This window comes from Oncorhynchus mykiss, chromosome 6 (genome assembly GCF_057628025.1).
Source record: "Oncorhynchus mykiss isolate SJ-2025 chromosome 6, ASM5762802v1, whole genome shotgun sequence".
NCBI lineage: Eukaryota > Metazoa > Chordata > Actinopteri > Salmoniformes > Salmonidae > Oncorhynchus > Oncorhynchus mykiss.
In genome coordinates, this window is record NC_143027.1 from 21042775 (window position 1) to 21059924 (window position 17150).

Below are 17150 nucleotides of genomic sequence, written 5' to 3' on the forward strand. Positions count from 1 at the left end.
ATATCAAGTGTCTTGAGAACTGTACAAAAAGTAATGTGATTTAGACAAATCATTCTACAGTACATTAATAAGTGTATAGTGGTTAGCCTGTGGTGGTACGGTTATTGTAACTGTGGTATGTAGTGGTAGGGTTATTGTAACTGTGGTATGTAGTGGTAGGGTTATTGTAACTGAGGTATGTAGTGGTAGGGTTATTGTAACTGTGGTACACTCGCAGTAACATCTGCTAACCATGTGTATGTGACAAATTTGATTTGATTTGGTTTGTAGTGGAAGGGCTATTGTAACTGTGGTTTGTAGTGGTAGGGCTATTGTAACTGTAGTTTGTAGTGGTAGGGCTATTGTAACTGTAGTTTGTAGTGGTAGGGTTATTGTAACTGTGGTTTGTAGTGGTAGGGTTATTGTAACTGGTTTGTAGTGGTAGGGCTATTGTAACTGTAGTTTGTAGTGGTAGGGTTATTGTAACTGTGGTTTGTAGTGGTAGGGCTATTGTAACTGTGGTTTGTAGTGGTAGGGCTATTGTAACTGTAGTTTGTAGTGGTAGGGTTATTGTAACTGTGGTTTGTAGTGGTAGGGCTATTGTAACTGGTTTGTAGTGGTAGGGCTATTGTAACTGTGGTTTGTAGTGGTAGGGTTATTGTAACTGTGGTTTGTAGTGGTAGGGCTATTGTAACTGGTTTGTAGTGGTAGGGCTATTGTAACTGTGGTTTGTAGTGGTAGGGCTATTGTAACTGTAGTTTGTAGTGGTAGGGCTATTGTAACTGTGGTTTGTAGTGGTAGGGCTATTGTAACTGTAGTTTGTAGTGGTAGGGCTATTGTAACTGTAGTTTGTAGTGGTAGGGCTATTGTAACTGTGGTTTGTAGTGGTAGGGCTATTGTAACTGTGGTTTGTAGTGGTAGGGCTATTGTAACTGTGGTTTGTAGTGGTAGGGCTATTGTAACTGTGGTTTGTAGTGGTAGGGCTATTGTAACTGTGGTTTGTAGTGGTAGGGCTATTGTAACTGTGGTTTGTAGTGGTAGGGCTATTGTAACTGTGGTTTGTAGTGGTAGGGCTATTGTAACTGTGGTTTGTAGTGGTAGGGTTATTGTAACTGGTTTGTAGTGGTAGGGCTATTGTAACTGTGGTTTGTAGTGGTAGGGCTATTGTAACTGTAGTTTGTAGTGGTAGGGCTATTGTAACTGTGGTTTGTAGTGGTAGGGCTATTGTAACTGTGGTTTGTAGTGGTAGGGCTATTGTAACTGGTTTGTAGTGGTAGGGCTATTGTAACTGTGGTTTGTAGTGGTAGGGCTATTGTAACTGTAGTTTGTAGTGGTAGGGCTATTGTAACTGGTTTGTAGTGGTAGGGCTATTGTAACTGTAGTTTGTAGTGGTAGGGCTATTGTAACTGTGGTTTGTAGTGGTAGGGCTATTGTAACTGTGGTTTGTAGTGGTAGGGTTATTGTAACTGGTTTGTAGTGGTAGGGCTATTGTAACTGTGGTTTGTAGTGGTAGGGCTATTGTAACTGGTTTGTAGTGGTAGGGCTATTGTAACTGTGGTTTGTAGTGGTAGGGCTATTGTAACTGGTTTGTAGTGGTAGGGCTATTGTAACTGGTTTGTAGTGGTAGGGCTATTGTAACTGTGGTTTGTAGTGGTAGGGCTATTGTAACTGTGGTTTGTAGTGGTAGGGCTATTGTAACTGTGGTTTGTAGTGGTAGGGCTATTGTAACTGTGGTTTGTAGTGGTAGGGCTATTGTAACTGTGGTTTGTAGTGGTAGGGCTATTGTAACTGTGGTTTGTAGTGGTAGGGCTATTGTAACTGTAGTTTGTAGTGGTAGGGCTATTGTAACTGTGGTTTGTAGTGGTAGGGCTATTGTAACTGTGGTTTGTAGTGGTAGGGCTATTGTAACTGTGGTTTGTAGTGGTAGGGCTATTGTAACTGTGGTTTGTAGTGGTAGGGCTATTGTAACTGTGGTTTGTAGTGGTAGGGCTATTGTAACTGTGGTTTGTAGTGGTAGGGCTATTGTAACTGTAGTTTGTAGTGGTAGGGCTATTGTAACTGTGGTTTGTAGTGGTAGGGCTATTGTAACTGGTTTGTAGTGGTAGGGTTATTGTAACTGTGGTTTGTAGTGGTAGGGTTATTGTAACTGGTTTGTAGTGGTAGGGCTATTGTAACTGTGGTTTGTAGTCATGTGCCCTCCGGCAGAATGTACTGTACATTTGCTACAGCAAAGCTTGTCTGACTGCAGCAGCTTCACATCAGAGATGAAGTTGCTGTTGGCTATTTCTGTGTACTGAGGGAACATCCACATTAATTGGGCATAAACAACAAACTTACCTAAGATTGTTCTCGCTCTCACGCTCTCTCAGCTATCAGAACCCCAGTTCCCATTTAGATTAGAAAAAGGGTAAAACCAACAAGAAAGAAAGCAAGGAAGAAAGGGTAATAAACAAAGAACTTCCAGTAGGCAGGAGGGACATCGGAGGTTCCACATCGGAGGTTCCCACCGACTACAGCTGCCATCCCGTCCATGGGCGGTGACTCAGGCCTGGACCAGGTTGGCAGCATCCAGCGATCCAGCCAGCCTGGTCACGATAAACATCAATGCTCGTATTCCCTCTATTTCTGGCTTGACATACACTCCGACATGGTTACCTCACAGCCATTGCTGCACCAGAGCACCTCTACATCAACACACTGTGTGTGAGGGAGATAAACACTACAGAGGTGTGTGTGTGTGTGTGTGTGTGTGTGTGTGTGTGTGTGTGTGTGTGTGCGCGCGCGCGCATGTATTTGTTTGTATGTTTGTGTGGACAGATGAGCCTGAAAAACAGAGGGTAGAGTCCGTGCCATGTCAATTTGAGGAAACATTTTTCTCATTGCCCACAATACTAAAGCAAGAACGCACACAACCTAAAAGAAATGAGCCAAAAAGTGCTCCAGCAGGTAAAGTCACATTTAGTTGTTGGTTGCAGGCTACAATCAGAATCAAAATGGTCATCAGTAATTGTCATAAAATGTCATAAAATACAGTACGTATCATCACGTCAGGTACAGTCACCAACACGTGAGGTACAGAACATTTGTTGAAGAGCTTTGCTTTTTACATTGGAAAACCAGCATTGTTCCACCTTATATTTGAGTTAAAATGTGCAATAAAACATCACTTGTGGAGTTTCTAATGGTGGCAGCAAAGCAAAAGTCTCTTTCCTGTTCAGTATGTATAATAAACTAGTTGTTCAGTTACACGTTAATTAAAAACACAACACCAGGAAACATTTTATATTTCATGAAGTTTGGCCATTATCTCTCTGTATTCCTCAGAATGAATGATAATTCATTCCTTATCAGAATTCATAGGAAGGTTGAGATGGTGGTCACGGTTCCAATCTAAATACATTACAACTCCCCATCCCAAACCTGCCCTCAATTTCAACGCTTCTGGAAGTTTCACTTCATTTCACAATAAGGTACAGATATGAAGTGAAACTTCCAGAAGCTTTCAAATGAGGGCCAGGTTGTCAGGATGGGTAGTGTACTATACAAGTACACATTAATTACAAGTAAGTACCACTCAAAGACACTTCATTACACCTAATAATTACATTGTACTTAGGCAAACATTCCATGTACTACAGTATGCTTGAAATAGTGTGTTTTTCCTCATCTGGGATGACCAAGATAACCCAGATGGTACACTTTATTTTGGTGGCAAGTGCTAGCAATAACATTGAGTGGAGATATATTTTCAACAGTGCACATTCATGGGTAAGTAATTAGAGCCTATTAAGCATAATCTCTCGGACACCCAGCATATCCACGAGGGGTCACAACCTTTGTGACAGTTGTTACTGAATCTAATGCAGCTGAGAAGAAACAAACCATTAAGCCCATTTGAAACAAGCATGGTAAAAATAATAGATTGTTACACCTTTGTAATTACATACTGCAATTACTACCAGTTACATTTTGTTACTACACTGTAACTATTGGTTGTTACTGTTAACTACAATACATGCTACAGTGTAATTACATTGTAATAAGAACCCCTTAAAATGAAGTGTAACCTAAAGTACATTGAGTACTGTACTTTCCCATTGAAGAGCATTCATGTGAGCTCAATATAAAATAAACGCTCACGTTTCTAGTCATTTGAGCGCAATAGAACACACACTACATGCTCCCATTCTAGAACAGTCATGTGAGCCAGATAATGCATAACTACTCTCCAATCAGATACAGATAGATATCAAATATCACATGCGCATAATGCAGTTTACCAACAAGCTTGTGTTAGATATCCAAGAAGAGCCCTTTTGTGGCAGGCCCGGCAGTCATTGTAAATAAGAATTGGTTATAAATGGACCTGCCTGGAAAAAATGTAAATAAATAAAAGTAATACCACTACTGATATGTTTTTACTGTCTTGAGAAGAGTTGGGAGAGGACAGAGACTTGTATTGCACAGACCCCCGCTGCACAAACAGACAAACAGAGACAGCAGCATGGGGAGAAGGAAGCCCTACAGATGGCCCCTGAGGAAAAACAGACATCTTTCCAAATATTCTAATTAAATACAGACTCTTTTCTGACATGGCCTTTTCCCTGTGTAAATCTGATCTTTTGGAATCTGATCTTTTGAGTTCAGATTTATACCACATCCATATGTGGATCTCAATTCTGATACAGTTCTGATGCTCCATATGCAACCTCAGTCTGGACGCTCAGATCAGATTTTTTTGCTCTGAAGTGCCGTTACCAAGATGACTACCCAAAAATGTTAAGGAACACTGACAGGAAATGAGCATTGAATCTATGTGCTACTTCAGATAGAATGCTCAAATCTGATATGGGTCACATATAAAACTGAGTGTGGACAGTCAGGAAAAAAATCTGAATTGGGTTCTTAGTGTGGCTGTGTAAACACAGCCATAAAGACCCATACAAAAATAAATCTGTTTTCTTGAACTACAAAGGTCGTTCCCGGAAAGGTGACGTTTCTGAAAACTAGACGACCTAAAGGAAATACTGTATAATATGCTATTTACACACCATCATACATTGTTGTGTAGGCTATAGCTGGAAAAGGTCATTTCCATAGCATCATCCTAAAATGAGTGTTGATTATCTCACCCATTATTTATTTGAAAAAATCTAGGATTATCCTATATTAACCTGGGATATCAACTGTCATAACTCCACAGTGACACACTATTCTTGCAACAGATATCCAAAAACATACAGAACAGTTCATTTTTGAAACATAACAGATGTTGTATACAAGCTTTGCATACACACTATAGTAAAAAATATGCCTGCATGCTGTCCTTGTGGTTCTTGAAATTCCTAGAATGGAATGCAATCTTTCCTGGGTATAAGAATACAGAGTGGTGCACTGCAGACCCATCTTAAAATGCTCTTTGCTTAATTGCCATGGTAGGTTGACCCTAGCTTGCTCTACTGTGCGTGTGAGGGAGTGATTGTCTACACCTGGGTACCCATGGGTTCATCATATAAGAAGAGTCCCGCACATACAAAACAATCACCTTTGCACCTTTTATTGTATTGTTTCAATGAAGTTTACACTGACCAAAGTCTGCTCTCCTATCCTACATATCAGATCTAACTTAGTTCACATAGAAACCTATAAGCAATTCACAAATCCACTGTCCATACAAGCCTTCGAGACCCACTGGAGTTCCACCTAAACCTACTTTACATGAAACCCTTAGAAACACATTGTCTCCATGACCCTTCTGCCTTCTAGAAGGACAGTCTAGACCTCTGATTAATGTGCTACTCCTCCACTCAGTTCATCTGTACAGATATCAGGAGCCAAGGAGCACAGAGGGAGAGAATAGCTCGACTGTAAGTAGTCAGCATGCACACGGTAATGAGTGTGTCTCTCTTTGTATTTTGTTGTGCATCTGGATCGGTAGCATGCCTAACATGATGCAATTCCAATCTATAAGAACATCTTGACTATGTTATTGCTGCCATATTATAATGTGGAGCGTGTCATGCATTTGCAATTTCAAGACCAGTCTAAAGGCATCAGCAATTAAGGGTGTACAAACAACTGACGTTCAACCTGAGGGAACATGGACAGAAAATACAATTCTCAAATAAATCTACTTGTGTCCTTGTTGAGAATGCAGAATGAAGACATAGCTCCAAGATAAACCAGAATGCCGGTGGGCTTAGAGTCGGCCATCTTGCCAAAATTGGCAATTTTATACATCAACATTCCCGCCTAGAAGAATCCTTTTGATAAAATACACAAAATACGCTTCTGAACAAACTAAATGATTTTCTTGGAAAGTGACTGTTACTGGTAACTGGTATCCTTTCTGTATGTAATACTGTAATGTACTGCACAGCATCATTAACAGATCATTTGACACTCAAATATTTCAATTTTTCAATAACTGCTACAAAATGGAAACTGTCTGTTGCAGTTTCTAAGAGAAGAAATACAGTCTTTTTAGTACTTTCGTTTCGAAATACTTGTTTTGATTCACTATTGTCTACCCTGAAAGAACACAATGTAACAGTTTTGCATCAATGTTGAAATAACGTTTTTCACTGCAGTGGTTTACACAATGCAAGTCGTGTTGTGCTGATATTGTCCTTTTTTTTTTGCATTTGGAAGATATTTGGTAGGCTAAAGATTCACAGGCGCCAAACATGGCACCAGAGCTATACGACTGGAGTTGCTACTTTTTTCCTCAGATCCATTCTGATGTTCATCTAAACTACCTTACACCTTCTCCTCCATGCACAGTGGTGATCCACACAGCCAGAAACAGACGGCCCACGCTTGGGAGAACACTGCAGAAAAAGACTGGAGAAAACCCCACCCCTCTGTAAACCACCCCTCTGAAATGAAGGGCATAGACATGGGCACCTCTCTGGCCTGGCCTCAGGGGTCTATGCACTACCATTGTAGCGAGACACCCTGTGACATGCAATGTAGTAATACACTGCACTCACCAGGAGCTAAAGCAGAGGCCTTAGCTTACTGTAGCTAACCAACCAGACAGTGTCTGTAGGAGACTGTCACACCTAGCAGGCCTGGGCTGGGCGCTGGCTGGGTGGAGCAGGACCCTTCTTCCCCTCGGTGCAGCAGTCCAGTTCCAGACAGGGGGAAAAAAGTGATGTGAACAGGTGGCCCAGGCCCTTCCGGAACATGCTGTTGGAGAGACTATAGATGAGGCAGTTGCAGAAGCTGTTGCTGATGGCTAGCCATGTGGTGAGGAAGGAGGCCACCAGGTCGCAATAGAGGCCGGCGCTCTCCAGCAGGAAGTAGACGATGTAGGGCATCCAGAGCACGTAGAACACGCTGGTAATACGGAACAACACCATGGCGTAGCGCTTATCCAGGCACCCTTCACCACGCTCGCCCCTCTCGTTCCCCTGGGGGCCGAAGCGTGTGAGGCGTTGGATGATCTTGCGGGTGTGCTGACGGCAGATGAGGAAGATGCTCCCATAGGTGAAACACACAGTGAGGGTGGCTGGAGCATACAGCACAGCCACGATGAATGAGCTGAAGCCCGGATCGGTCTGCCACGAGGTCGCACACCAGCGAAATATATCTCCGTGGTAGCCAGGCTTCCCCCACCCGAAGAGGGAGGGCAGGAAGATGAGGGCGGAGTAGAGCCAGATGAGGCCGATACAGACGCGCAGGCGACATGGTGTGACCAGCGTAGCATAGGAGAACGGCCGTGTGATAGCGATGTAGCGGTCAACACTAATACAAGCCAGAGACGCCATGGACACACTCTTCAGCACAGACACCAGGTAGACAAACACCTTACAGGTGAGCTCCTCGTCCAGCCCCTTGAGGTAGTGGAGCAGGGACAGGGAGGGTACCAGACAACTCACCCCCACCAGGAGGTCTGCATAGGCCATGGTCTGGATGAAGTGGCTGGTGGTGTGGTGGTGAAGCAGTGGAGCACAGTGGAACACAAAGATCACCACCAGGTTGCCGCTGATGATGAGGATGGTGAGGAAGAGAATGACGGACACCTCCAGCACGCAGGTGTTGAGGTTGTAGGAGTAGCCCAGGCCCAGCAGGCAGAAAGGAGAGCTGCTTTGGTTCACATCAGAGGAGGAAGAGTTCATGTTGGAGCTGCGGGAAACAGACCGGTCAGTTCAGTTCTGCTCTCATCTCTTATTACGGTCTTTATCACTTTCTTTAACCAGACGGTCATTTACTCTCTCTTTAACCAGACGGTCAGTTTCTCTCTCTTTAACCAGATGGTCAGTTTCTCTCTCTTTAACCAGATGGTCAGTTTCTCTCTCTTTTACCAGATTGTCAGTTTCTCTCTCTTTAACCAGATGGTCAGTTTCTCTCTCTTTAACCAGACGGTCAGTTTCTCTCTCTTTAACCAGATGGTCAGTTTCTCTCTCTTTAACCAGATGGTCAGTTTCTCTCTCTTTAACCAGATTGTCAGTTTCTCTCTCTTTAACCAGATGGTCAGTTTATCTCTCTTTAACCAGATGGTCAGTTTCTCTCTCTTTTACCAGACGGTCAGTTTCTCTCTCTTTAACCAGATGGTCAGTTTATCTCTCTTTAACCAGATGGCCAGTTTCTCTCTCTTTTACCAGACGGTCAGTTTCTCTCTCTTTAACCAGATGGTCAGTTTCTCTCTCTTTAACCAGATGGTCAGTTTCTCTCTCTTCAACCAGATTGTCAGTTTCTCTCTCTTTAACCAGATGGTCAGTTTCTCTCTCTTCAACCAGATGGTCAGTTTCTCTCTCTTCAACCAGATGGAGAGTTTCTCTCTCTTTAACCAGATGGTCAGTTTCTCACGGTCAGTTCATCAATCCGTGCTCCTCTCCCTTGCACTTTAGTTCCCCCTGGAGTTAAGCCGCTACTCAATGGTTGTTTCTTCCCCTCCTCTTCTCTGCTGCTCCTCTTCTTCTAGTCTCTTTTTTCACTTTTCTGGCCTCAGAGTGCAATGCAGTCTTACAGTAGCAAACGTTGTGCTCTGTTGCGCACTGAGAACAGCAGAGAATGTTGCTGTGTATGAGTGTGTGTCTCTGGGTGTGTGTACGTAATTGAGTCGTGTGCCAGTAACAGCCAGCCTTCTGGTGGGCTAACCTAGCACATGCAGGCTCTGGTGTGTACAGTACACATGGCTGCAGTAGTCTGTCTACCCACTAGTTTCGGTTCCACCTCTAGTCCTGTCTCCTTCCCACTGAGCTGCAGAGGTGCATACAAACACAATCTCTGGATGTCAACTTCTGTGCATGCCCTATACAATACCCGCAGGTGGAGTTCAAGGAGTCCCGGAGGTCATCTAAAGGTCTGGATCTATAATTCCTCGGCGAAATTATAACCAGTGTAGAGAGAGATTTAACGGACAAAAACAGTCATCAGAAGCCAGAAACACATTCCAACCAAAACAGTGCCGTAAATGTCTAGAAGTAGCAGCAGCAGAAGTGCTTTGCAGGAGAGAGGCAAAGAAATAGAAATCCAGAATACCACAGCATCCACAGAGAGCAGGAGGATAGGAGGAGTATCGTAGAGCATCCAGCGGTGCAAGGAGCTCCAGTCTCTGATTCCAAACCTCTTTTGAACCAGTGAGTGTTTAGAGTAAAATAATAAGGAGGAAACGATAGCCCTTTACTGCTCCATTCTGCTGTGGCACTGATGCAGCAATGGTACTGCCCTCTCCTCCCCCTTTCTCTCGCTCTCTCTCCGTCTTTCTCTCTCTCTCTGTTTCCTTTGCTATGCCTGCAGCAGCAACAGCCTGAGAGGAAGAGCTCCTCCCTCTCTGCAGGCTCAGCCAGTGAGTATAGCTGGGTAGAAATCTCTCCACACAGACTGTGCACACCCACCTACATATACACAGAAGACTCTGAAGGCTCCCCCATCACATACTGTACACATGTGTGCAAGTGTCCCCTCACACACAAATACAGATACAGACACACATGCATATACACACACAGAGAGATATGGTTATGCATTCATGTACACACATGCATGGACACACACACACACATTCACACACAAACTCACTGACACACGCACACACACAGGTTAAAGAAAGAGGAGCCATGGAACCATCCTTTTTGATCATCCATAACAGAACTCACTGTGGGATTTAAACAAGATACTTGGTGAAGATGAATTTCAGATGGAATTTTCAGACGGATTTCTGCTGTGGTGGGACGGCCAAGAGTCCAGAGCGTTGAAGTGTAGGGTTTGAACCTGAAGTTAGGGAGGGGCAGTTCCCCTTGCGTCTCCATAGGCAAGCACCAGGGTCTAGAAGTAGGTGCGAGCTTCGACTGGGAGCCAGTGGAGAGCGTGAAGGAGCGGGTTGACATGGGAGAACTTGGGAAGGTTGAACACCAGACGGGCTGCAGCGTTCTGGATGAGTTACATGGGTCTGATGGCACAAGTGGGGAGCCCAGCCAGCAGAGAGTTGAAGTAGTCTATGTGGGAGATGACAAGTGCCCAGATTAGAACCTGTGACGCTTCCTGGGTGAGGAAGGGTCATACTCTATTGATGTTGTAGAGCGTGAACCAGCAAGAGTACTGCTTTGATGTTTTCAGAGAACGACAGGATGTTGTCCAGGGTCAAGCCGATGTTCTTTGCACTCTGGGATGGGGACACCGTAGAGTTGTCAATTGTGATGGAGAGGTCTTGGAGTAGGCAGGCCTTCCCTGGGAGGAAGAGCAGCTCCTTTTTGTTGAGGTTGAGCTTGAGGTGGTGGGCCTTCATCCAAGCTGAGCTGTCTGCCAGGCACGCAGAGATGCGTGTCGCCACCTAGGTACCAGAAGGGGTGACTGAGAAAAGTAGTTGAATGTCATCTGCAACGCAATGATAGGAGAGACCATGTGAGGATATGACGAAGCCAAGTGACTTGGTGTATAGAGAAAAGAGGAGAGGGCCAAGAACCGAGCCATGGTGGACACCAGTAGTGAGACCACGTGGTGCTGACACATCAGCTGGTAGGATCAATCTGACAGGTAAGATGCAATCCGAGAGACGCCCAGCCCAGTCTGCAGTGTGTGCGAGTTTGTGGAGAGGAACAGAGCAGGCATTGAGAGGTGGTTTGCTATTCTTCACCATATGGAGGGAGTGTCAGTCATTGATCGTGTTTACCACTGGGTCAAGGGTCAATTCATGCACATCTGCCGCCATTATGGGGCCAAAGTCGGCCTGGACCCGCTGAACAAGTGCTGAGTTGTTCCGTGGCCTTCACCCTGCAGAGTAGGTAAACATCTACCCACATGTCTCACCCCAATATTACCACAGGAAATAGTAAACCAGTAAATAGTAAACACTGTTCTCTGGGAGAAGGTGGTGGTTGAAGGTGGGGCTGTGACTAATTTCCCTTCGTTTCTTCAGGTATTATCAGCTTCACAGAAAGGTGAAGCTGCAGTGTGTGTGATGGGTATATATACAGCTATATTGAGAGAGTAAATAGTACCAGTAGTAGAAGTAATTGCTTATACAGTGGAACTGGAAATATGATATAGCCAGTATTTCTGTAAGAAGATGTATATCCGAGTACAGAACATTGAGCCATACCTTCACTCAAAACCACACACATGTGCTGTGCATCACTGTAGTGTATCCATTTACCTATTATAACTAACTCCTACTCGTAAAGACAGTCTCTTTTCCGCCACACTCCTTCTGGCCAAATTGAGTTAGACACTGGCACTTGCTCGATTACTAAAGGCCTGACTGGTGCCAGAGACAATTTCTATCATTTCTGCAGGACGAGTCCACTGTCTGGTTTGGCATCATCCTCAAGGGACGGACTACAGACAACCTGATGGACAGTGGAGAATGAGCCTATCTTGATTGTGTTGTCATCTGCCTCTGTGATCTTGTTGTTGTCAGTTAATCTCGTTGTTGTTTGCATATGTTGATTGTCTTTGAACTAAAGAGCTGATGATGCAAGACAAATTCCTGAATAAGGTCAATAAAGTGAACTGAGTCTGTCATTATTTCATGACTCAATAAATCGGGTGGGATGACATTCACCCCTCACATCAAAACGACAGCAAAAAACAGTGATATAAAAACAGCAATTTTATCTCATGAACGTTATCCATACCAACGTGAGGGGATGCATCATCACCTAAAGGTCATAGGTCAGATGTACTACTTAAGTGATGAGACCAGAGAGAGGCGGTGGCTTTTCCTCTCCATGACAACCAACCAGTCCTGACACATCATGTTGTTCCTTGATAATGGCCATGATCAACACAGTTAAGCCAGTCAGTTATAGGTGCTGAAGTGTACATTACTCTCTATGACCCACGCTTCTATAAACTGTACACATCTGTGTACTGTAATTTACCTTGCCCAGGTATAGTGCATGTTGTTGTATTCTACATTGTAAAATAGACTTACACCATCAGACACACCTCCAGGTCTCTTTATAGGCTACCAGTACACTGTATTGCAATAGTTTCCTGTAGCTAGATTCAGACCTGATACAGCTGCTGTCATGTATTGTCATGTTGTGTCTTTCTGTCCTTTCCTTTCACCCTGTCTCCCTCTGCTGGTCGTACTAGGTTACCGTTTCTGTCCCTCTTTCCCCCAGCTGTTCCTTGTCTTCTCTGACTACCTCATTCACCCCTTTTCCCACCTGTTCCCTTTTTCCCTCTGATTAGGTCCCTATATCTCTCTCTGTTTCTGCTCCTGTCTTTGTCGGATTCTTGTTTGTGTGTCTCATGCCTGAACCAGACTATCATCGTGTTTGCTGCAACCTTGTCCTGTCCTGTCGGAATCTACCTGTCCATCTGAGCCCACGTGTGTTCATCATTAAAGAAACTCTGTTTGTTAATTCGCTTTTGGGTCCTCATTCACGCACCTGACAGAAGAATCCGACCAAGAATGGACCCAGCGACTTCGGATCCTCTCCACTCAGCCGTCGAGATCCAGGGAGCGATGCTAGGCAGACACGAGCAGGAATTGTCTGCTGCTCGACATGCCGTTGAGACCCTGGCCACCCAAGTCTCCAACCTCACAGAACAGGTTCACCATCTCCGCCTCGATCCACCGGCCACTTCCAGGGCTTTCGAATCTCCGGAGCCCAGAATCAATAACCCGCCGTGTTACTCTGGGGAGCCCACTGAATGCCGCTCGTTCCTCACCCAGTGTGATATTGTGTTTTCTCTCCAGCCCAACACTTACGCCAGGAGCACTGCTCGTGTCGCCTACGTCATATCTCTCCTTACTGGACGGGCTCGTGAGTGGGGCACGGCAATCTGGGAGGCAAGGGCTGAGTGTACTAACCAGTATCAGGACTTTAAGGAGGAGATGATACGGGTTTTTGATCGATCTGTTTTTGGGGAGGAGGCTTCCAGGGCCCTGTCTTCCCTATGTCAAGGCAATCGATCCATAACAGACTACTCTATTGAGTTTCGCACTCTTGCTGCCTCCAGTGGCTGGAACGAGCCGGCTTTGCTCGCTCGTCTTCTGGAGGGTCTCCGCGCAGAGGTAAAGGATGAGATTCTCTCCCGGGAGGTTCCTTCCAGCGTGGATTCCTTGATTGAACTCGCTATTCGCATTGAGCGACGGGTTGATCTTCGTCACCGAGCTCGTGGAAAGGAGCTCGCGTTCTCCGTTGCCCCCCTCTCCGCATCACTACCATCTTCCTCTGCCGGCTCGGGAGCTGAGCCTATGCAGCTGGGAGGTATCCGCATCTCGACTAAGGAGAGGGAACGGAGAATCACCAACCGCCTCTGTCTCTATTGCGGTTCTGCTGGTCATTTTGTCACTTCATGTCCAGTAAAAGCCAGAGCTCATCAGTAAGCGGAGGGCTACTGGTGAGCGCTACTACTCCTGTCTCTCCTTCAAGATCCTGCACTACCTTGTCGGTCCATCTACGCTGGACCGGTTCGTCAGCTTCCTGCAGTGCCTTAATAGACTCTGGGGCAGAGGGCTGTTTTATGGACGAGACCTGGGCTCGGGAACATGACATTCCTCTCAGACAGTTAAGGGAGTCCACGGCCTTGTTCGCCCTGGATGGTAGTCCTCTCCCCAGGATTCAGCGTGAGACGCTACCTTTAACCCTCACTGTTTCTGGTAATCATAGCGAAACCATTTCTTTTTAAATTTTTCGTTCACCTTTTACACCTGTTGTTTTGGGCCATCCCTGGCTAGTTTGTCATAATCCTTCCATTAATTGGTCTAGTAATTCTATCCTCTCCTGGAACGTCTCTTGTCATGTGAAATGTTTAATGTCTGCTATCCCTCCTGTTTCCTCTGTCTCTTCTTCACAGGAGGAGCCTGGTGATTTGACAGGGGTGCCGGAGGAATATCACGATCTGCGCACGGTGTTCAGTCGGTCCAGGGCCACCTCTCTTCCTCCACACCGGTCGTATGATTGTAGTATTGATCTCCTTCCGGGAACCACTCCCCCCCGGGGTAGACTATACTCTCTGTTGGCTCCCGAACGTAAGGCTCTCGAGGATTATTTGTCTGTAGCTCTTGACGCCGGTACCATAGTCCCCTCCTCCTCTCCCGCCGGAGCGGGGTTTTTTTTTGTCAAGAAGAAGGACGGGTCTCTGCGCCCCTGCATAGATTATCGAGGGCTGAATGACATAACAGTGAAGAATCGTTATCCGCTTCCTCTTATGTCTTCAGCCTTCGAGATCCTGCAGGGAGCCAGGTTTTTCACTAAGTTGGACCTTCATAACGCTTACCATCTCGTGCGCATCAGGGAGGGGGACGAGTGGAAGACGGCGTTTAACACTCCGTTAGGGCACTTTGAATACCGGGTTCTTCCTTTCGGCCTCGCTAACGCTCCAGCTGTCTTTCAGGCATTAGTCAATGATGTCCTGAGAGACATGCTGAACATCTTTGTTTTCGTTTACCTTGACGATATCCTGATTTTTTCACCGTCACTCCAGATTCATGTTCAGCACGTTCGACGTGTCCTCCAGCGCCTTTTAGAGAATTGTCTTTTTGTGAAGGCTGAGAAGTGCACTTTTCATGCCTCCTCCGTCACATTTCTCGGTTCTGTTATTTCCGCTGAAGGCATTAAGATGGATCCCGCTAAGGTCCAAGCTGTCATTGATTGGCCCGCCCCTAAGTCACGCGTCGAGCTGCAGCGCTTTCTCGGCTTTGCGAACTTCTATCGTCGTTTCATCCGTAATTTCGGTCAGGTGGCAGCTCCTCTCACAGCCCTTACTTCTGTCAAGACGTGCTTTAAGTGGTCCGTTTCCGCCCAGGGAGCTTTTGATCTCCTCAAGAATCGTTTTACATCCGCTCCTATCCTTGTTACACCTGACGTCTCTAGACAGTTCGTTGTCGAGGTTGACGCGTCAGAGGTGGGCGTGGGAGCCATTCTTTCTCAGCGCTCCCTCTCTGACGACAAGGTCCACCCATGCGCGTATTTTTCTCATCGCCTGTCGCAGTCGGAACGTAACTATGATGTGGGAAACCGCGAACTGCTCGCCATCCGGTTAGCCCTAGGCGAATGGCGACAGTGGTTGGAGGGGGCGACCGTTCCTTTTGTCGTTTGGACTGACCATAGGAACCTTGAGTACATCCGTTCTGCCAAACGACTTAATGCGCGTCAGGCGCGTTGGGCGCTGTTTTTCGCTCGTTTCGAGTTCGTGATTTCTTATCGTCCGGGCTCTAAGAACACCAAGCCTGATGCTTTATCTCGTCTCTTCAGTTCTTCAGTAGCCTCCACTGACCCCGAGGGGATTCTCCCTGAGGGGCGTGTTGTCGGGTTGACTGTCTGGGGAATTGAGAGGCAGGTAAAGCAAGCGCTCACTCATACTCCGTCGCCGCGCGCTTGTCCTAGGAACCTTCTTTTCGTTCCCGTTCCTACTCGTCTGGCCGTTCTTCAGTGGGCTCACTCTGCCAAGTTAGCCGGCCACCCTGGCGTTCGGGGTACGCTTGCTTCCATTCGCCAGCGTTTTTGGTGGCCCACCCGGGAGCATGACACGCGTCGTTTCGTGGCTGCTTGTTCGGTCTGCGCGCAGACTAAGTCCGGTAACTCCCCTCCTGCCGGCCGTCTCAGGCCGCTTCCCATTCCCTCTCGACCGTGGTCTCACATCGCCTTAGATTTTGTCACCGGACTGCCTTCGTCAGCGGGGAAGACTGTTATTCTTACGGTTGTCGATAGGTTACCTAAGGCGGCTCATTTCATTCCCCTTGCTAAGCTTCCTTCTGCTAAAGAGACGGCACAAATCATCATCGAGAATGTTTTCAGAATTCATGGCCTTCCGTCAGACGTCGTTTCGGACAGAGGTCCGCAATTCACGTCTCAATTTTGGAGGGAGTTTTGCCGTTTGATTGGGGCTTCCGTCAGTCTCTCTTCCGGCTTTCACCCCCAGTCTAACGGTCAAGCAGAACGGGCCAATCAGACTATTGGTCGCATCTTACGCAGTCTTTCTTTTCGCAACCCTGCGTCTTGGTCAGAACAGCTCCCCTGGGCAGAATACGCCCACAACTCGCTTCCTTCGTCTGCGACCGGGCTATCTCCTTTTCAGAGTAGCCTCGGGTACCAGCCTCCGCTGTTCTCATCTCAGTTCGCCGAGTCCAGCGTCCCCTCCGCTCAGGCTTTTGTCCAACGTTGCGAGCGCACCTGGAAGAGGGTCAGGTCTGCACTTTGCCGTTATAGGACGCAGACTGTGAGGGCTGCTAATAAGCGTAGAACTAAGAGTCCTAGATATTGTCGCGGTCAGAGAGTTTGGCTCTCCACTCAGAACCTTCCCCTTAAGACGGCTTCTCGCAAGTTGACCCCGCGGTTCATTGGTCCGTTCCGTATTTCTCGGGTCATTAATCCTGTCGCAGTTCGACTTCTTCTTCCGCGATACCTTCGTCGCGTCCACCCGGTCTTCCATGTCTCCTGTATCAAGCCCGTTCTTCGCGCCCCCGCTCGTCTCCCCCCCCCCCCCCCCCATCCTTGTCGAGGGCGCACCCATCTACAGGGTCCGTAGGATTTTGGACATGCGTCCTCGGGGCCGTGGTCACCAGTACCTCGTAGATTGGGAGGGGTACGGTCCTGAGGAGAGGAGTTGGGTTCCCTCTCGGGACGTGCTGGACCGTGCGCTGATCGAGGATTTCCTCCGTTGCCGCCAGGTTTCCTCCTCGAGTGCGCCAGGAGGCGCTCGGTGAGTGGGGGGGTACTGTCATGTATTGTCATGTTGTGTCTTTCTGTCCTTTCCTTTCACCCTGT

General features: G+C 46.7%; 1 protein-coding gene across 1 annotated transcript; it reads right to left on the minus strand.

Moving 5' to 3' along the window:
* Window positions 1-5522: 5522 nt before the first annotated feature.
* LOC110525458 (putative G protein-coupled receptor 21) lies at window positions 5523-9702 on the minus strand. Its single transcript, XM_021605585.3, has one exon. It carries the CDS (start codon window positions 8100-8102, stop codon window positions 7044-7046), a length of 1059 nt encoding a protein of 352 aa, XP_021461260.1. The 5' UTR covers window positions 8103-9702; the 3' UTR covers window positions 5523-7043.
* Between the last annotated feature and the right edge of the window lie 7448 nt (window positions 9703-17150).